General features: G+C 43.2%; 1 protein-coding gene across 1 annotated transcript in view; it reads left to right on the top strand.

The window, feature by feature from the left end:
• Positions 1-22,130, top strand: part of PDE11A (phosphodiesterase 11A) — a 194,144-nt gene that overhangs the window by 141,960 nt on the left and 30,054 nt on the right. Inside the window, exons 13-15 of the mRNA XM_044427065.1 lie at positions 11,366-11,475; positions 19,283-19,373; positions 21,720-21,820. Of these exons, the coding sequence (XP_044283000.1) occupies positions 11,366-11,475; positions 19,283-19,373; positions 21,720-21,820 (302 nt within the window). The remainder of the gene's footprint in view (positions 1-11,365; positions 11,476-19,282; positions 19,374-21,719; positions 21,821-22,130) is intronic.

Below are 22,130 nucleotides of genomic sequence, written 5' to 3'. Positions count from 1 at the left end.
TAATTAAACTTAAATCTGGTGTGCTAATAACAAACTGAGCATGATGCAATTCATTTCCACACATGAAAGAATGACCTCCATAACTCACTTTAGACTCTGGCTCTTGTGAGTTAAGTCATTTGTTTTCTGGCAAATATGAATTGTGTTCCACTATGAACTATGTTTCTTTGTCGTGGCCTCTGTGCATCACACATATGGGTGCTGCGCCTGCGCAGTTCCTTTGGCTGGAAGATTACAAGCTAACGGTTTATTTTGGCAGAAAAAAAGCTCCACTCCCCCTCCCCCACAGCCTATAAAGAGCGGAGCGTCTGCCATTTTGTTCAGTCTTTGCGACCGCCGTTCGCTGTGCCTCGTGCTGCTTTCGACTATCACTTTGATCGTTACTCGTAGCCTGTTTTTTCTCCTTTTACTCTCAGTTTTATATCCCTGATAGTTCTTGTTAGCTCTAGTTATTTCTACAGTTCTTCTTAGCTCTAGTTATTCTGCAGTTCTATCGTTCTACCGTTCTATTTTCTTCTTCTAAAAAACAAAAACAAAAAAACAAAAATATATTCTTACCCTCTGCACTGTCTCCCTTTTTCTTCTTCTTCTTCTTGCGATGGCGCAGCGAGCGGCCTTCCGCAAATGTGCGGAGTGCGGGTCGAAGATGTTACCATCTGACCCGCATGACCTATGCCTCCTCTGCTTGGGGGAGGGGCATAGGACCGACAGGTGCTCCCACTGTCTGGCCTTCTCCAAGCAGGCCAGAAAAAATCAGGAGAACCGCCTCCGGAGGCTCCTGTAGGATTGGGCTCTTATGCAGTCCGACCCACTGGTCGCTGCTCCGAAGCTGGCTCAGCTGCGGTGGTCCCGCCCTCCCGCCCATCAGACGAAGGTGCCTCTACTTTGAGGGCCCCACCAGCTTCTCCCAAAAAGAAAAGCAAGAAGCACAAGCATGCCGATGACGACAAATCGGCCAAAAAGGCCAGGAAAGAGAAGCCCTCTAAGCCGGCCCGAAAGGCGAAGGATCCAGACCGACCCCGATACCATGTCTTGGGTTCAACGGCAGCATTGGTACTGGCGCCAACCACCGTACCGACCCCACCCGAGCCGGCGCTCCAGGCAGCCATGAGGGTTACCCCTCAAGGGTCTCCCCGTTGTGTGGCTGACCCTCCGATTGAACCGCTTCCATCTCTCCAGCGGGGCTTGATCTCTGACAGAGAGATTCAGGACTCTCCCCCCAGGGCTAGGTCACCAATGCCTATGCCCATGGCCACACTGGAGGCGGATGTCATTGAATCCCCGCCCAGGGCCCACTGGAGCCGCTCCAGGGAGCAGCAATCCGAGCAGCGATCCGAGCGATTCGAGGACTGGCATTGCTCCTACTACCCATCTTGGGGCAAGCCATACTCGACTGGGTACTATCCCGCGCCGAGGGATCGGTCCCCACCACGCTCTCGTGATCGCCCGCTGCCTCTGGATCCAAGGCGCACGTCCCTGGTACCCTGGGATGAAAGCAGCCGGTCCGCTTCGCTAGTGGAGTCTTCTTCTTCGGCTCCTCCGTACTACAGCGCAGACTCCAATGACTCGGACGTCAATTCTACCTCTCCCGACGTCGTGGTGACCTCCCAGGGCCCCGCATCACCGGACGAGTTGCACGTTTCTTTTGCGGAGCTGATGTCCAGGCTCGTCCAATCCCTGGACATCGATGCCGTCCAGCGGCCAGGACCGTCTACAGATAAAATCTATGACATCGTCCGTGGGGAGCAGTCCATTTCCATTGTCCTGCCCTTGATCACCACCCTACGGCAGGCGATGACCCGGCCCTGGGACTTGCCCTCTCACCCTCAACCAACATCGCGGAGGTACGAAGCCATGTACCAGGTTCGGGAGGAGGACATACCATTCCTCCTCCAACACCCCAAGCCGAACTCGGTCGTGGTGGAGTCCTCCCAGGGAAGAGAGGCAAGGGGTCACACCGCGCCGCGAGATAAGGAGGGCCGCAAGATCGACTCCCTAGCCAGGAGGGTCTACACAGCTTCAGGCTTGGGGCTGCGTATCTCAAACTACGAGGCGATGTTGGCAAGATACCAGTATTTTATAATGCAACGGCTCCACAACATCGTCTCGGCCCTCCCAGACCAACAAGGCGAATTGGCCAAAGTCTTGATTAAGGAGGCGATGCACGTTGCGGTGCAACAGTTGTCCACAGCCAGGCACCATGTGGACACTAACTCGAGGGCATTGGTCAGTGCCGTTTCTCTTCGCAGGCATGCGTGGCTGAGGAGCGCCAACTTCCCCGAAGAGACCAAGCAGTGCATCAAGGAAATGCCCTTCGACGGGTCCGGGCTTTTCCATTCAAAGGTGGACCATAAACTTAAAAAACTTCATGAGTCCCGCATGACAGCCCAACGAATGGAGCTCCAGTCGCTTTTGAGGCGTAAGTGGCCATGGAACCGTCCACCCTACAGACAGCCGTATCATCCCAGGCAACAGCCTCAGCACAGGGAACAGCAACAGCAGCAGCGCCGTTGACAACAGCCCCAGCAACGCCACCAGCAGGGCCGTCGCCGATATGATGACAGGAGGCAGCGTTGACGGGACTGGCGAACCATTCCTCTACCCTATCCTTTACCCACCCCCCTCTCATCTGGGGACCGGCTGCGAAGCCGACTCCCCATTTGGGAGTCCATCACATCTGATGGATGAGTATTATCTATCATACAGCACGGCTATAGGATAGAATTCAACACCGTTCCTCCATCGAGTCTGATTAGGTTTACAGCACACCAGTACTGCTCGATGAAATACAACAACTTCTTCATAAAGGAGCGATTTGTCAAGTAACTCAATATGACGGGCATCACGGATTCTATTCTAGATACTTTACCGTTCCCAAACGGGATGGTGGCCTATGTCCAATTTTGGACTTACGTGGTCTGAATCGATTCATCGTGACGAGGAAGTTTCAAATGACCACCCTCCAAAATATTTTGCCGCTGCTTAGGAAAGAGGACTGGTTCACCTCATTGGACTTGAAGGACGCCTATTTTCATATTGCAATCCATCCCAAATATAGACGTTTCCTTCGTTTTGCTGTTGCCCCCAATTTCGACGAATTCATGGTTCTACCTTTCGGTTTGGCTACCGCTCCGAGGGTATTTCCTAAATGCATGGCCCCTGTCTGTGCTTATCTACGCCTCCAGGGCATACAAGTTTATCCTTACCTCGACGACTGGCTCCTAGTCTCCAGGTCCAGGGAAGCGCTCCTCACTTCTTTCTGTATTACCTGCGCCTTATTGGACGACCTGGGCCTTTGCATTAATACTGAGAAATCTTCTCTCCTTCCGGTACAGAAGCTTACGTTCATCGGAGCCCAGTTGGATTCGACGTTGGAAAAGGCGTTCCTCCCTTGGGACAGACAACTGACTCTCGCTTGCCATGTTCATCAAATGTGACAAGACAGATTGGTTCCGGCGAAGTCCATTCAGAGACTTCTACGACATATGGCTTCTGCCGTTGCAGTGGTGCCACACGCCAGACTGTGACTCCGTCCGTTGCAGCTGTTTTTCAACAAAGTGTTCCACCCACAGAGGGATCCACTGTCGAAACTCCTTCGAGTCCCATCCTCGGTCCTCCATTCGCTAATATGGTGGTCGAACCCGACCAGTCTGACTGTTGGGGTCCCCTTCAGGTCCTGAGGCCCATCGATTACAGTCGGTACCAACGCGTCTCTTCTAGGTTGGGGAGCAATATGGTCCGGCCTGTATACTCAAGGCACGTGGACTCGTCAAGAATCCACGAAGCATATCAACTTCCTGGAATTGTTGGCCGTGTTCAAAGCCCTATGCTCTTTCGAAGATGTTCTTCAACATTGGGTTGTTCAGATAACATCGGACAACATAGCCACCATTTTTTATCTGAACAAGCAAGGCGGGACAAAGACTCCAACCCTGGCCAGACTTTCTACGCAGATCTGGGACTGGTGCATTTCAAGAGATATTACGATAATAGCAGTCTATCTGGCCGGTACGGACAACGTGGAAGCAGATCTTCTCAGCAGGCGCATGCTCATCTCTCACAAATGGGAACTGGACCCCCAGACACGCGGCAACCTTTTCCATCGCTGGGGGTTCCCCGATGTGGACTTGTTTGCCACACAACAGAACAAGGTGTGTGCGACTTTCTGCTCGAGAGCGGGAATCGGACACGAATCCCTAGGGGACACCTTCATGATTCCATGGAACAATCTGAATTTCTACGCCTTCCCACCAATTCCGCTGGTGATGAGAGTCATAGCGAAGATTGTTTGCGATCGGGCCACAGGAATACTAATTACTCCTTGGTGGCTATGCCAGCCTTGGTTTCCCACACTGCTGGACATTTCTCATGGGGAATACCTAGATCTTCCACAGCTCCCGTTCTTGATAACCCAGAAAGACGGCGCACTTCATCACCCAGATATATTATCATTAAAACTAACAGCGTGGCGAATCCGCTAGCTGACTTCACTACGTCTCTACCAGTCACTACTCCAAGGGGTTCGAATCTGACCTTCGAATCCACTACTGTCCTCGTTACGTCTACACCGACAACTACTTCAAAAGGTTTGAACTCTACTTTCGAACCCAATACAGTTGCAACCTCTGAATCCGCTGGGGACGGCACTGCACCAGCACTGTCGGATCCGACTACTGTGCCATCAAATCCGACAGCCTTTCATCCGTATATTCAATACATATTGGACTCTGCTTTAAAGCCTTCTACATGGAGGTCTTACGAAGCTAAATGGAAGCGTTTCTCTGCCTTTGCTGACTCTCGTTCATTCTCTCCATTTACATCGTCAATTCCTCAAATTCTTCAGTTCCTCCTGGAATTACACCACCCTGGACTGAAACCATCTTAGATTAAAGTATATACGGTGGCCATCGCCTATCATCGGGGTATGGTGGACGGTTCGTTCATTTTCTCCCAACCTACTATTAAAAGGTTTTTGAAGGGACTTTATAATCTGAATCCGTCGATCAGACCAGTAATGCCCACCTGGAGTCTCTCTGTTGTTCTGCAAGCGCTTACAAGGGCTCCTTTCGAACTGTTGGCCACAGTCGATTTACGTCTTGTCTCATGGAAGACAGCATTCCTAGTTGCGGTCACCTCAGCCCAGAGGGCCAGCGAACTCTGCGCTTTGCGTGTAGACCAACCTTATCTCAATTTTCATAGAGAAAAGGTTGTCCTGTGGCTCGATCCATCTTTTCTGCCTAAGGTATCCACACCCTTTCACATGGGGCAAGATATTATTTTACCTGCCTTTTTTCCAGCTCCGTCTACTCCGTTAGAAAGGACATTACATTCACTTGATGTTCGACGCTGTTTAGCATTCTACAGATCCAGGACTGAGTCTATCCAACGTTCACATAGACTTCATTAAATATGCTACCAGGGGCCAAGGTACCCCTGTCACTCCGCAGAGACTTTCTAAGTGGATAGTTCATACCTTCACCCTGTCTTACCAACTGGCCAATATTGACTTGCCCACTACCCCTCGAGGCCATTCAACTAGGGCTGTGGCTGCCTCATCGGCCTTCGCATTGGGAATACCGATGGACGATGTATGTAGAGCTGCTACTTGGGCAAATCCTTGCACTTTCGCCAAACATTACCGCTTAGTCGTCCGCGCTCGACAAGATTGTTCCTTCGGCAGAGCTGTTCTTTCATCAGTTCTTCGTTGAGGACACCTCCCCTCCTCCATTATGGTAAGCTTGTTAATCTACCCATATGTGTGATGCACAGAGGCCACGACGAAGAAAAGCAGGTTGCTTACCTGTAACTGATGTTCTTCGAGTGGCCATCTGTGCAGTCACATAACCCACCCGCTGGCCCCCTCGGTGTCAGTGAGTGGACCTCTGTCATTAATGAATGTTAGCATTGTTTCTTGGTACCGATATTCATTGTTCCCTCGGTACCGATACTGTTCATGGTAGAACTCATTTACAAGTCATTTTTTCCACAAGAGGGCGTCCGTTCGGTCGTCAAAGACTGAACAAAATGGCAGATGCTCCACTCTTTATAGGCTGTGGGGGAGGGGGAGCGGAGCTTTTTTCCCGCCAAAATAAACCATTAGCTTGTTTATTTAGCTTTTTCCGGCCAAAGGCACTGCGCAGGCGCAGCACCCATATGTGTGACTGCACAGATGGCCACTCGAAGAACATCAGTTACAGGTAAGCAACCTGCTTATTTTTCCATACACAGTTAAATTTTGAAAGCAAAGGAAACCTAATCCCCTTTTTAGTACTTATTATTGCATTGCATTTTAATTATCATATTGCATTTTTTTTACAAAACAGATATTCTTCTGCCCCCGTACTATTTATTTATTATATTAATATCCCACCATTTTTTCTTCCAAGCACCTCAAGGCAGTTTACATAATTCTCCTCCACCTTTCAATCTTATCCTCAGAAAAACAACCCTGTGAAGTAGGTTGTGCTGAGAGTGTATAAGTGGCTCAAAGTCACCCAGTGAGTTCCATGGCTAAGTGGGAAGTAGAATCCAGATTGCCTGGGTCCTAGTCCCACTCTCTTAACCACTGCGCTACACTAGCTCTACTAGATTGGATCCAGACTAGGTCATATGTAGACCAGACATATTTGAATCAACAGGACTAAATTTATGATTAATTGATGTTCCTTTGATTTCAGGGGGTCAGCCATACATATGACTAAGTCTGGATCCAGCCTCTGTATTTACATTGAAAATGATTTTTAAAGTAATCTTTAATATTTGGTATTCAGTTGCATTCATTGCAGTATTTTTTCTTGAACTAACATTGAATGTATTCGTCAGGTATTGTTGCTTCTATTAGCTAATGTAGTTTTTTTACCTGTAACATTAAATGTGAAAACCAATTTGTACATAATTATTTCCTTGTTTCTTCTTAATGAGCCCTTGTACTGCATACCCCAACATACACTGGCAGGACTGGCAGGAATAGTTGGGTCCTTGTCATGGGCCCACACTCTAGCAGGGGACCACTGACAAGACCCCTGCCACCAACCTGAGTTCTTCACCCATTCAGCCTTTCACCTGTGTCTCACTCAGGCCCAGACAAAGGTGGGGATAAGAGAAACAGTAGATGCCTGCTCCTTGCTTCTTGGTTTTCTCTGCTTGTCAAACCAGCAAATTACAGTAAAGGTGAGAAAGAGGAGAAGGAGCACAGCAGCTGGTGTCAATGTCAAGGTGCTTCTGGAGGAGATGCAGGACTGCCAGAAAGACAAACAGGAAGATCCTAGATCAAATTAGACCAGAACTTTCCCTGGAAGCAAGATTGACAAAACTGAAGCTGTACTTTGGGCACACCATGAGAAGGCAAGACTCACCAGAGAAGACAATAATGCTAGGGAAAGTCAAAGGCAGAAGAAGAGGAAGACCAAGTATGAGATGGATTGATTCCACAAAGGAAGCTAGTCTTGAGTTTACAAGAGCTGAGTAGGACAGTGAAAGCCAGGACCGTTTCAAAGACATTCATTCATTGGGTCACCATAAGTCAGAGATGACTTCATGACATGTACAACAACAACAGCAAGGCTTTGTTGGACAGAGATGGCATGGCACAGGATTGAGAAGACCCTGCTCCCTCACCCCCACCTCGCTACTTCTTGCAGTGCTTATCTGCGTGGCTCCGTTGTCCTTTTTATTTTGCCCTATGATTTGGGCTTGCCACCTGTGCTGGAATAGCAGTAAGGCTGTAGTGCTATTCTGGAGTAGGTAAACAGCCTTTGTGTGGTGCAGGGAACAAACAGAGTGTGGAAAGAGAGCACCAAACCCAGAGACCTTTTCAAGCTTGCACCAGCCAAGGTTCAGTAAGGAGAAGGAGTTAGCTTGCCTCTTGCCTGCCATTTTATTTCATTGCCACTTGCCTCCCTCTGTATCCTACCCATATAATATAATGCAACATTATAGAGGAGAATATATGGTCCTATTTTTACCACCTTTCTCATTATCTTGCACACACACATGCCAGCTTCAGGCTTTGGAGGGCCCTTGGGCAAAGCATCCTCCATGGGCCCCGTTCTTCCTATCTACTCGAGTTGCTTTCTTCCAAGTGTTTTCAGAGTGGCTTTCACTTAACCTTCCAGTATTGTAGTTTCTTCCATATAGGCTTCCACTTTGAAGGCATCTGTCATCCTTTTGTATCTTCTGTATAGTTCTTCCAAATGATGTTTCCACCTCCTCTTTGTTTTCTCCTCGTTGGATACTAGTTCCCCAGTTGGTCTCTCAGCTTTCCTAGGTTTTAATTTCCATTGGATGTCTTGGTTCTTAGAAGAGTTCTCTTATTTTTCTTTGTTGTTGTTGTTGTTTATTTCTTTGCAATGGCCATTGTAATAGTCATTGTATCTCTCATAGAATCAAAGAATAGTAGAGTTGGAAGGGGTCAGAAGGTCATCAGGTCCAACCTCCTGCTGTTTCAGGATACTAAGTTACACCATCCCCTCAGATGGCTGTCCAGACACTTTTTTAATGTCTCCAGTGAGGGAGAGCCCAGTGCTTTGCCAGATAATAGGTGCTATTGATAGTCACTGAAAAGTTGCATTCAGGATTCTGACCTTATTTCTGTCACCATTTGCTTTCACTTCTCAACTTTACTTAGCAATTCTAAGTGCTTTTTCTGTCATCCGTCTAGGCTTTTTCTTTGATTTTGCTACAGGAATTACCTTCGTGCATTCTTCCCTAATAGTGTCTCTGATTTTGGTCCACAGTTCTGCTTCACTGTCAGTTAAATTTAGTAATGCAGATCTGTTCTTTATCTGGTTTTTAAATTCTTCATTAAAATTGTATTTTGCCACTATGCTTCTGTTAGTGATCTTTTTCAGCTTAATATCAAATACTTTTTTGATATTAAGAGTTCATGGTTGATACCACAATCTGTTTCTCATCTTGTTTTGACAGCAAGAATATAGCTTCTCCACGTCATTCTTCCACTTATGTAGCCTATTTGACTTCTATATTGCCCATTTGGTGATGTCCATATGTACAATTGCCTGATTGGTTGCCTATTGTGTATTTGCTATAAACAGATGGTTAGCTTCACTGAATTTTGTGAGTCATTTGTTTCTGACCGTCAGGCCGAATTTTCCCACAACATTGGATTGATAGTCGAATTATAGTTAAGCTGACTGAAAGATGAGCATTGAATGGTGGTTATGTTGATAGGTTTTCTGATTGATCTGATTCAGTTGGACGTCGCATTATAACCCCTTACTGCCCCTGCTACATTTTGTCTCAGTATTAGAGCCACCCTGTTTTTGACATTTCCCGAGTAAATTGTTTTGTGTTTGTCTGACTGAAAATGTCCCATTTTAGTTTGCTCACACCAAATACTGTGATGTTTAACCTTTCCATATCTTACTTTATGGTTACCAGTTTGGCTTTGTTCATACTTCTAACGTTCCATGTTCCTATGTGTTTTTCAGCATTGGACTTTCCTTTTGCCTCTGTGCCACTAAGACTCCCTTTCAGCTTTAATTTAATTGTGTCATTAGTGACTGTGCTATTCGTACTTGTCCTTTGTTCTTCCTCTGTAGCTAGTTGAGTGCCTTCTGATTTGGGGGTCTCATCTCTTATTTCATTTTGGATTATGTCATCATAAGGTGTTCAAGGTAAAAACAATCAGAAGGGGTTTAGTCTTCCCTCCTTCTGCCCAGTACTAACCAGAATTAGCTGGAGCTTCACCGCCATCTCCTCCTTACATTCACCTCCACTTTACCAGCTCCTCCACCAATGTCACCTTCAACTACCACTGCTGCTCAGTAGCGACCCTTCAGAAGTTTCTCTGCCTCCATCACCATCAGAGATAGTCATTCTCTTCTGCTGATTTTATTGATTTATTTAAGACATTTGTATACCGTCCTTCAAGATGTTACTCCTGCAGAAGGTGCATGCATCGTAAAGTGCTTTGACGCCTTGGCTGTCCCTGCTAGGAGACCAGGCTAGCTAGCAAGGGAGCCTGGCCTCCTGTTGGCATTGCACTAGGCTTCTCTGACATGCTCACACCACCTCACCATGTCAAGGTGTGCATCCAAAAAGGGGCCAGCAGAGCCTAATGTCCAAGTAAGAACACTTCAGTAAGGTTTATGTTTCCATCAAGACAACCTGGTATCTGTATAAAACATGATTATACCAGATGGAAAGCATCCTATTCCATGATTCACTCACCAGTGCAAGACCAATAGAATAAGCAGAAACTTAGCTAATTGCCTTCCTTATAGAAGTTTAATCAAAGGAGCCCAATATTAATAAAAGTGTATCCTCTTTTGTTTTTAAGTAGTTCATTAATATTGTGGTAATTGTTCCAGGTTAAGCCTTTTGCATGTATGGTCTAGTACAGTGGTTTTCAACCTTTCTACAGTTGGGGACCAACAAAAATAGGAAAATTATTTCAGGGATCACTGAGGCCGAAATAAAAAGCATTATATACATAACATAGTATTTTGTGTACTAGTTTTTAAATATAGTACCAAAAAATGAAAATTCTCTAAAATGATCAGAAACTCAGCAATAAAATGCTTATAAAAGAATAAAATATTGAAATTACATGTAATAAAATATAACTGAAGTTTTTAGAGAGAAATATGTCATTGAAATAAGGCCACCACAAAATTTGCAGTTGCTTCTTTTCAAGAATACTTGATCAAAAATTTACAATAGCAAAATACAAAATCAGTATAAATGCAGTCCTATGCTAATACCAAATACAAATACAATATTAGCAGCAGAGCAATACAAAATCAAACTAAATTACTTAATACAGTAATATTCATAATCTCAAATAATGAAATACAATGAACCCCACCCACTCAACCCCCCATACACACCAGCATAGGTTGGCTGAGAAAACACTCTCCACACAATCCTGCCTCAGCATTTCCCTTTGCAGTAGAAAACACAGACGAGAAAGGAAAAGGCCTGGTTTTGGGGGCCCCGCCGGCAGCATAACTCCTATTGAGCTGCCTCTCCCCTCCCCAGCCTCCTCGGCCAAGGAAGAGGTGGGAAATCGGCAGCAAGAGCACAGCTTACCCTGTGCTGGTCCTGGCAAGCTCAATGCCACTCTCGTGTACGCACATGACAGCGGCTTTTTCACAGACCGGCAGGAAACGCTGGCAGACCACTGCCAGTCTGTGGACCAGTGGTTGAAAAGCACTGGCCTAGTATATTACTGACTAGATGAAAACTTGCACTGTATTTGTGCCCTCAGTAGCTTTGAACAAATGATTAGCCTTTACAACATGTAGTCTCTGTCCATACTTCCATTAAGAACTTGTATATGTGATTTCTTAAAAATGCTCCTAAAATCACCAATGTTGTTTTTCCTTTCTTCTTCTTCTTTCAGACAGCAGGATTTCAGGAGATTCTGACAGAAACTGAAATGTTAGCTTTGATTGTGGGATGCTTATGTCATGACCTTGACCACAGAGGAACAAACAATGCCTTTCAAGCCAAGTATGTTTTTTCATTCTTATTATTTTGTTAAACCTATCAGGAGTTACAGAAGAAAGCATTAATTTCAGGGTGACATGCACATCACAGTATACTTATGCTTGCCTTTAAGAGAGACTATCCATCTTAACATTTACCTATTCCTTTTCCTACCTGAAACCTAAATTTGAATGTCTTTTGAATCATGCTGTCAACTCAACCTGCCCTTCTGTTAATGTCTGCCTGGAATAAAATTGTGATACAAAACTTTGGTGCTCCCTTGGTCGGACTATCTCTTTTATATAAATATCTCTGTATGCCAAAATGGAAAGCACTGAAAATTCTCCATCTGTCAGTCTTATACCTGTATTGCACTTGTATGAATTTTTAGGCAGTATTAGTGGAATATAGCCAAGGGCATTAAAAACAGAAGCAGGTGCTTCACCAAGCAGGGTTCCTCTGCAAAACAAAATGTCTCCTGTTTGTGGCTACTGCATGGCAGATTTCATAACTCCTTTACAACTTGTACTTTAGTCTGTGAGAGCTTTTCTACATGAGCTTGTTAATCAACTATTAATCTGTTGTATCTGCTTTCAGTTTCTCATGGAATTGAGATTTGAGCACTATATGGTGTTTCCTTTCCTGATTTTCTGCTACATAACCTCTAGGTGGCACTGTGGTATAGCAGAACACCACAAACACATTAGTGAAAAGGTGTTTCCTTTCAATTTCACAGAAAATTAATATATTTTCCCTGCAGCCAAAAACTGTTCTTTACAAAAGCAAAACTAGGGTGTCATGACATGTCCAAAGAACCCATAAACAATAATGAGTAGAAAATGATGAAAGTACAGTGAACAGCTTGCACAGAAAAGGTCTGAATCAGAAGGTTTGCTCCATGTCTCCTATGCTCTGTTTTTGCACTGACTTGGCAAGACTCATGGTGGTGCAACAGCTGGATTAGAATCAGATCCCCAGAGCTCAGATGCATGGCCAGTTCAAAGAAGTTGTTAGACTGCCTGCTTCCCTGGGAAACAAAGAGCTTTCCTATAAAGTATCATACATGCCCTTTCACCAGGGCACTTCTGTGACTTGAACCTGAACCTAATATATACACAAAGAATCCTTGTCATACGAGTGGGTTCTTTGCCTGTGTTCAGCTCTAGTTCAGTCTCAGTGTGTGTTGCTAAAGACTGGGGGTTGTGAGCCAGGAGTAGCATGGGACAAATTCAGAGAAGTTGCCACTGAGGGAGCACCATAGTTGTCTGGGCGAGATAAAAGGGTCATCGGCTTCTGCAGTAATCCCAGCAGTGAATCCTTGGTTATCCACTAGTTGTGTTCTTTTGTTATTTTAAATTAATTTTTAATACATGCTGTTTTAATCTCTTGTATTTTTAATAATTTGTTGTAAACCACCTGGAGAACTTTGGCTCTGCGCAGTATACAAATGAAATGATGATGATGATGATGATGTAATAATTGTGTGACACCCTTATCTGAGGCAGAGAATGTTTCAACTCCTGGATTAGGCTTTGGTAAAGTAATAGCATTCTACACCAGCTGTGTAGGAGAAATGAAGTTGTTGGATTTGTAGAAATCCCTCTGTGTTTATAGACTCACAGTGAGATGAATGTGCAGGTGTCTTACACAATAAAGGGGTCTGGGCATTCACTCCTGAGAGACTGAATTCCCTTCATCATGGGTGGCTCCAGTGCTGGGTGTCCACCAGTGGAAAGGAAGCCACCAGCAAAGTGGATTTCCACTCTCCATTTCCACCCCTAAACATATTCCATGGGTTCGGCATTCCCTCCAGAACAGATGTGGAGATGCAGGGGGAAGAGAGTAAGGCAAGACTGATTGTGCATGTGGAATTCTGCTCATGTAATGCTGTACTTAATGCTGTATATTCTCTTCTTCCTTGGAGCGGTGGTTCACACTTCAGTGAAGTTCTTCCTGTTCCTTTGAAACCTTTGAAGGGGCTGCTTCTGGCTTTTCCTGCAGTGATTAAGGGTGCCCCTCAGTGCATGTCTACACACAGAAGTCCTCCAACTCCTAGCATGCCACAGCCATCCATAGGAGGAGACCCATCAGTCAATGGCTGTCGCTTGCTGTCCCTTAGATTTGTTGAGACAGAATAAAGTCTTTCTGTAATGCCATTGAAATCACTGAGGGCACATTTTGGGAACTGTGTGCAAACAGAAGATGTTATGGCAGAAGCGGTGTCTGTGATTCTCACAAGCAGATTCCTTGAATCTAGCCTAACATGACCCTCCGTTTTCTCCTTTTACTCTCTAAGTGCCAGGATTGTGCATGATGAAAGATCAAGAGGCGTGTGATTGAAAGCAACATCACAGCTCCCTGAAATTGCTTTGTTAATGCACTTCGGCGCTGCTGTTTTCTCTAGGGATGTCGTCCCCAAGTCATTCTTGCCCCAACCCTGCCCCCATTACAGCTGCCCCATGATGATTAAATACCAGTATGGTGCAGCTTTGTAGTATAAGCTCCTAGGAGATTTCTTCTCATTCCTAGCATAATCTCTTATACACATTTCTTTGAACACACACGCACACCCCCCAACAAACCATATCTTGTCGCTTTAGGCTGTGTCCCAGAAGTGAAATACTGGTGCACATTAATCTATTGTGACACTCCAATCCCAACAATTCTCAGTTTTGTAATTACATTTCATAGTTTCCCTTTAAGGATTCAACTTAGCATTTTAAATGATTTGCAGCTGCATGTGTGTATATCTATACAGATATAGATAAAGATATTACAGCAGAATTATTTTTTAAACAAAAAAGCTAAACCTGTGACAGAAGACCTAAGACCGTAATCTTATACACACTTGCCTAGGAATAAATCCCATGGGACTTGCTTCTGACTAGACAGGTACAGGGTTGCAATATTCGTGTTGTTTTCCTGCTATACCATCCATTCTGTTTTTAAAATCACATTGCCATGTTTTGTTTATTGTGACTTTATAACAGGCACAATCTACATTCATTTAAGGGACAGATCATACAATTTCAGAGTCATGTCATAATATATCCCTCCAGAATTTATGCAGAATGTTTGGCTGGCTTCAGCCTTTAGCCACCACCTGCTTCAACACCTTCAGTTTGTTTTTGCAGTACTATGCAACCACCACTATTCCAAGAGGTGATCACTTGTCTTCCATTGAGCTGCCAGTTCCAGATAGATACCTATAATAAAATTCTGAACAATGCCTTGTGCATTAGAATTCATTATCTACACCCATGAATGTAGGTAATAAATTTAAGGAACCACAGAAGTTGATGCTTCGGTTTGTTGCTTTCCCAAAAAATCAAAGTATTACCCACCAATATTTTAAAAAACCACTGCACACACCCACAAGATATATATTAGCTTTCCAGTGAAGCTCCTGCGGAATAATGCAGACAATCCTGGGTAAAATTTGGCCAGTTTGATTGGGATAAAATTATATCTATGTACAGTTTATAATGGTGCTTTCTCTAATTTGTGCAGAAACGTTTCTCGGAGTTGGGTGGGGGGATACCTCAAGCTGTTTTGATTGGGTCTTGAACAGTTGCAGATGGAGGTCCATTTCATTTCCCCCTGGATTTTCAAACCATGTGTGCTTCCATAAATATCCTGTAATAGCCATCCCTGGATAGACAGTACCATCCCCTTCAAATCAGCTATACTGCCCAGTCAAAAATGGTTATTGACCTTGGGGGTCCCATTTTATTTTACTTTTTTAATGTGAAAGTGCCAGCCTGGATCTTTTCTTTCCACTTCAGCTGTTCTCCTAAGAAAATCTGTTCTAAAGTTGCCATATAAATTGGCTTCCCTTGCTAGTACCATGTCCCATAAATGGTATAAACCCCTTTCCTTCCTTGACCTATATGAGGGATGTTTGTATAGGGCCTGGAATGCCTGATGATCTACAAAGGGATCTAGCAGTGACGTGCAGGATTAAAGACCCTGGCCCTTGGTCTCTATATTTGTGGTCTGTGCAAAAAAGCTAAAATGTTATTGAGAGGCAGAAATATCACATGTTGGTAGGTGTTATAAGAGGTTTTCATTACTACCCATGGAACTGTTTAATCCTTATGAAAAATGGGGATAAGCTGGTGAATCTGAAAGACAGTTTAAGATTAGGTATTGGCCACCCACCCTGCTTCTGTTGCCTGTACACTGCTCCCTTAGGTCTCCTGCTCTTCTTGTCGTTATTGTTGTTTTGCTCCACCATTTTTTGCCACTTTTTGAAGTTTGCTTCTGACAACAGTGTGAAAATCAGTTAGAATAAGGAACTATCATTTGGGCAATAGCATCATTTTAAAAGATGCTATCCTAATTAGTGAGGATGCATTCAGTTATACAGTTCTTGTTTAATGTTGTTAATTGTTGTGCTATAGTTCCATATTGTTGTTTGGATGATGTCTTTAGCAATGAGGTTGCTTGGGAAAGATGCATACATAACGGCACTGATTTACTATAATCTATCAACAATCGCAAACTTCTTTTGAGTTTAGACAGACTCGTTGTAAGTGCAGGCATGGCCTCTTCCACATTTAAAGGACGTTAAGAGTGCATTCCACAAACAGACTTATCAGATGTTCCTGGTCCCTACCTGCAATATCTTTGATCCTGGGATCTGCCCTTCTCATACGGACCAGCATTTCTATCGCCTCAGCAAACAAACAGGAGAAAAGGGACACTCTCTCTAATGCCCTTTTGCAGTTTCACCAGTAGGGAGTTTATCCCACTGCTGGGTATACAGACCTCCACTGTTTTATACACTAGTACAACTTCATCATTTCTGTTAATACACATTGTTGCTTAGAATAAGGGTGATAGAAATCATGTGGGATTTCTTTGTGCCTGTGTCTAGTTTATTCATTGGAAATTCTGCTAATGTATTATTACCTAGTACAATGGCACAAAACAAAGTTAAATGCAAAACCCACCCTAAAAAGAGTCATGGCTAGATGGACTATGAGTGCATTTTTGTGCATCTGTTAATATATGCTTAGGAAGGCCTTGGCAGTTAGAGGCAGCCTATAAATATGTGTATAAATAAATAAACGTATGTGCCGTATGCATCCTGTATTTAGGTGTCTCTGTCCACATGGATATATTTAGACACATAGAGACTCCAGTGCTGCTAAGGAGATCCTTAAGCAGACTTCTGCCTGTGTATCACTTGCTGCATCAGGAATGACAGACATAAGTTTTCAGGAATTACAAATTCAAATACACCTGTGCATGATCATTCATATTCTGGCACACATTTTAAAAGCAGGGATAGAGTGGGATGAGTGTGGACATGATTGTGTGCATTCCTCTTTCATACTTTCATGCTTTTAATGGTAAAGAACCTATAGGTTTGTTTTAACTTCTTTTTAATAGCTTTCCCACCTTCTTTTATTGACTTTGCAAAGATGTATTTACCTGTATTTATCAGCACATAGAGAGCAGAAAAGATTTTACCACATGCAAGAGAACTCTTTATTGCGAAATTATATGCCCTGATTTTAAATATCTGCATTAAAAGTGATGAGAATCTTGCTAGACCAAACTAATAGTCCATCTACTTCTTAGCATTCTGTTTCTTAAAAACAGGCAGCAGGATTCCTCCAAGAAGAGCAGGCACACCTTTAACCATACAGAGGACGTATCAGTCACTTGCCTCAGGGATATCCAAATATTTTTATAATCAGAAGTGATATTTTCATAAGCCTCAACAGTAAGAGGGGGCCAAAATAGATTCAAGTTAGCAGTAGTCACTCTCAGTAAGTTTCTACTCTGCAATTCTATACAAAGTTATCTTGATATAGACCCATCCAGAAATTGTATTTTAAGACTGCAACTTCACACACTCTTACCTAGGAATGCAGAATCCTGTGTATGTGTACTTCTGCATAGATAGAATGGAGCTGTAGATTACTGTTCTCTGTGGTGGCACCCCGGTTATGGAATGGGGTCCCCAGAGAGGTCTGCCTGGTACCAACACTTTTTTCATTTTGGTACCAGGCCAAAAACTTTTTTTTCCCCATTTTCACTTAAAAATAATGCAACACAAATGCAAGGGCTGCATCCCGAGAAGGCACAGGCGTTGATTTGGTCTCAGATGAGGAGGGGGCTGAGGCTGCCAGGCCAGAGCCGCTCATATTAGGTGGGCCTATTGCTGATAGGCCAGTAACCCATTCTGAACTGCAGTGATGCCAACCCAGAGTGAAAAGGAGGAGGTGGAACTGAGAGTCATAGGTTAGTTAGACGTAAAACGAGGGAGGAGCAACACTTGTCAGCTGAAGCATTTCTCCACCCAAGAGACTCCTCAAAAAGGATCGCCTTGAGGGCAGAGCCTGGGAGGCCTGAATGGGAGTGCTGCAACAATTTCCCTATCAGTTCTCTGTAATTTGCCACCTTGATCAAAAACTGGTTTTCTCAGCTGCTAAGACCAGCTCTCTTGAGTCTCTTGTGTGTAATAAAAGCCACTTGCTGAGGCAGCCTGGCTTGGATAGTAAAACAAAAATAGATAAACTTTTAAATATTTTTTCTTTTAAAAAAGGTGGAAAGCTTAAATGCTAACAACATTTTAAAAATCAAGAATTACAACATTACAATATCTTACATTATTCTAAGAGCACTTAAAGCAAGAGTGGTAACAAATTAAACTGCCCCAAATTCCTGTCCAAGAATGGTTTGAAGTAACCTTTGGGACCGGAGTACCTGAAGGAGTGCCTCTCTCCGTATATTCCTACCCACCCACTTAGATTGTCCTCTGCACTCTTCTTCCAAATACACACTCCCAGTGAGATCAAGGGGGGAAAGACTAGGACGGGGGCATTTTCTGCAGCAGCACTCAGATTTTGGAATCAGCTCCCCAGGGATATATTTGCGTCAACTCTGCTTTCCTTTAGATGTCAGATGAAAACTGTTTTGTTCAAACAAGCCTTTGGTTTATTTAATTTATAATGTATATTTGGTTGTTGATTATTTATTTAATTTTGGCTGTTAATTCGTTGGTTGTATTTTATCGTGTGTGTGTGGTTTTATAATTTTATTTGTGAGATGGTTGCAATCTGTTAATTTTACTGTTTTATCTATTTTGTTTGTTTTATCAATTGTGTTATATGCTGTTTTCAGCATTTGTAAGCCTCCCAGGCCCCCTTTGGGTTATGGGGTGGCAGAAAAGTGGAATGAAATAAATAAATAAAACAAAATATGTAGGGCCCATCTAAAAAAGAGAAAGTTGGGCGTATATCCCACGAGGGAGGGAGTTCATGCATTGAAGGGCCACTACTACAAAGGCTTGCACTTGTGTTCATGCCAACCTGTTATTCAGAGAATATATCTTTCCTTTATGTAGCATCTTTATATGCCATATGCTATGACCCAGTTTTCTGATAGAAGTCCAAGCAAGTCATAGTTCTCTGATGGAAAGCCCTTCCAGTGTATCTCAACTTCCGTGAAGCATTTTGAGGGAAGAGCACATCCCATTCACCAAACTACTCCACCTGGTGATCAGAAATGCAAACTATATTCAGATAAATTCAGCAAATTATCCTAAATTAACATAACAGTTCTGGAGGACTGGTTTTATGTTTTCTCTGGGTAAGAAGATGATTGGTGCAACATCGAAATAGCCATCTGATAGCCACTGGAATGATAGACAACCGGGTGGGAAATAAGTGTCAGCATGGCTATATGTGAGATATTCTTCAAGGGATTTTTGTTATGACTGGTGAAATTACTGACAGCATTTCTTTCATAGCTTAACATAGCTCAGGAACACAGGCTGAATGTAGCAGTGCTGATCCTTTGTGTGTTGCATTTTTAGGAGTGGATCAGCTTTGGCTCAGCTGTACGGGACGTCTGCTACCTTGGAGCACCATCATTTTAACCATGCTGTCATGATTCTTCAGAGTGAGGTACAAAGCCACCGGAATGCCCAACCTTCTTTTGTAAATATAAGTATCTTAAAATAAATTATTAGAATCTTTATAGTGCATCTATTACTAGTTTTTTCTTTTGGTTCTGACAACATAAAGAAATAGGTTCTGGGTTCTGCTCTGAATTTCTTTGAAAGTTTGAGATTGAGTTTTATGATATGACAAGTGTAATGTTAATTCCCAGAACAGATAAAATAGTTCAATATAGCAAAACAGCTCAAGAGTATTGTTACAATTTTTCTGCATTTTTTATACTATTACAAATTGAATATTCCAGTCAATGTTTTGCCTGATAAATAAACAAATACATCTCCTGGAATAGAGGGTGTCATTGCTTCTGCCTTAATGCAGTAACTGTAGAGGCCATGATAAAATTCTCCCACCACTTCCTTGGTATTCATTATAAATAAGACCATCAGACCAGACACAACTGTTTTCATTTTGTGTGGTAGACAGTAGGGATTTGTTTTATCTCTCTTAACATTCCCTTTCCGCAGCACTAAATGACACCCTTCTCCCCAGTTTGCCTCCAAAAATCAGAATCTATGCTCTTTTTTTTTGTTTTTTTGCTAAGACTGGTGAAGAAATACCAAGGATTGTGTTATTTTATGTGCATTATGATTTTACAAAGTTCTGCCAATTTGGTTTAGCATTGTAGCTTTTCCCTCTTGCCCTCCCCTCTACAAAACTTACAGCGGTTTATGTTTGCCGTCATTTTTAAATTGCTCGTGTTCTTCATACCCTTTGTGTTGATCCAAAGAGCCATGCATCAGATATGTTACTAATACAATGGGACTTCCAATTTCTTCTCAACATGCCTCCACATTGCCTGCCAAGCCACTCTTGAAATGTGAGGATTTGGAAACATTGTGGCATAATTATCTTTTCTACCCAAGGCATTTATTAATAAGTGTTTGTTTGTAAACTGTCCAGAGAGCTGTATGGACTATGGGGGCAATGTATAAATATAATGAAGGAAGGAAGGAAGGAAGGAAGGAAGGAAGGAAGGAAGGAAGGAAGGAAGGAGGACATGGAGTATTACTTCTGAAAGTGAAAGAAAGTATATTTCTTGGTTTGTTTAATTGTTATGCTGCTATACCCAGAGGCTGTGTAGCAGAAAAGCAGGAAGGAAAAGCTCTTTGTGTAGAACTCAGATTGTGTAGAACTCAATTCTGTGACAAAACTGAAAGTAGATTCAGCAGATTAAAAACCTCATGTAGAAAGTGCAGTATAAGGAGTTACTATTGGGTTGGGGCTGATGAGAGTGAAGAAGCAAGGGAACAAGTGATCTGGGTCTGAGATGCTGCCCCCTGTATCAGCAACAGGGAAACAGTGGCCTCAGCATTGGGATTGCTGGGGTGGAGGTCAGATTAAAGCCTTTCCCACGCCAGCAGTCCCAATCTAGATGGCCATTTACACAGTGTTTCTGGCAACTACTACTGCCTCTGTAGCAAGATTGCTGGAGAGATGATGAAGTTACACCATAATCCTTATCCAGAGCTATATTAACAACAGGACACAGCAGTCCCGATAGCATCTGGATCACGGTGGAGGAGGAGGAGGTAAGGTAAGTTCAAAGCCTCTCCTCATCTCAAGATCACTATTATAGCAGTATCAAGTCTCTCCTCTCCTGCCTAGTAGAAGATTGATCAGCTGGGTTGCAGGGAAAAGAGTGTGGGACTTTCCAGGGCTCCTACAAGCCACGGGGAGAGCAAGGGCTGCCCATATGTGTTTTATGGTTGAGTGCCCCAACCTGATAAGGATGAGGTAGCTAGTCAAGAGTTGTTCTCTCCATGCTTTTGGATGAGTGAGCTGCAATCCTGGAAAAAGTGTGAGACCAGTTACCAAAGAAACATATAATGCACTCCTTAGAATCATTTCTGGGAAAGGTAAGTTCCACTGAAATTGGTTCTTTGGTCCATCTGCACATGTTAAGCACTGAGCCGTCATTCTAAAAGGAATTTGTGATGTTTCTGTTCATACATATAATTCTGCAACAGAAAACACCAAAGCTCTCAAGGTATAGTTCCAGTGTCATTAGGGAAATGCAAGAATATTAAGAGGTATGTTGTTTATCAATTGCCTGCATCAAATTTATGAGTGTAGTCATTTTATTTAATTGCCTATAATTTCAGACTAGCAGAAAAATCCAGGAAAACATCTTAATTACAGTGGCTGAAGGAAATATTTTGGTCATGAGTTCATTATGAATTAAAAAATAAGATTTGCTGTAGCAATGACACACGTTGCAAAGTTATTGGAAAACCTTTCAGAAACCCTATATCGATTCTGCACTATTTAGCTTTGCTATCTCTTTCATTACAGGGTCACAACATCTTTGCTAACTTGTCCTCCAAGGATTACAGTGACCTTATGCAGCTTCTGAAGAAGTCGATATTGGCAACAGACCTCACTCTTTATTTTGAGTAGGTATTGGCATTTTCTGATTTTGACAAATGAAAATCCGAAAGAGCTACAGCCCCTAATGACCTTTTAAATACCAGTGAGGGCACAGGGCACATAATACTAGAAATTAGTATTTAATTATCATTTGAATTATTTACTCTAGCATTCATGGTATTTGAAGCTTTGTGAAAGTTTTACACATGTCATGGTCAGTTCAGTTTTTTAATGCACACAGTGCTTAATACAGGAAAACTCCCTACCTAGTGGAAAGCTAAAATTTCAGAGAGCTGCGTTCTCTTCTTGTCCCTGTCATGGCTTGCTAAGCTTTCG

The sequence above is a fragment of the Varanus komodoensis genome, unplaced genomic scaffold (assembly GCF_004798865.1).
Source record: "Varanus komodoensis strain SLA01 unplaced genomic scaffold, ASM479886v1 scaffold18_1, whole genome shotgun sequence".
NCBI lineage: Eukaryota > Metazoa > Chordata > Lepidosauria > Squamata > Varanidae > Varanus > Varanus komodoensis.
Note: the sequence above shows the minus strand (reverse complement) of the source record. Positions and strands in the feature narration are given on the sequence as shown.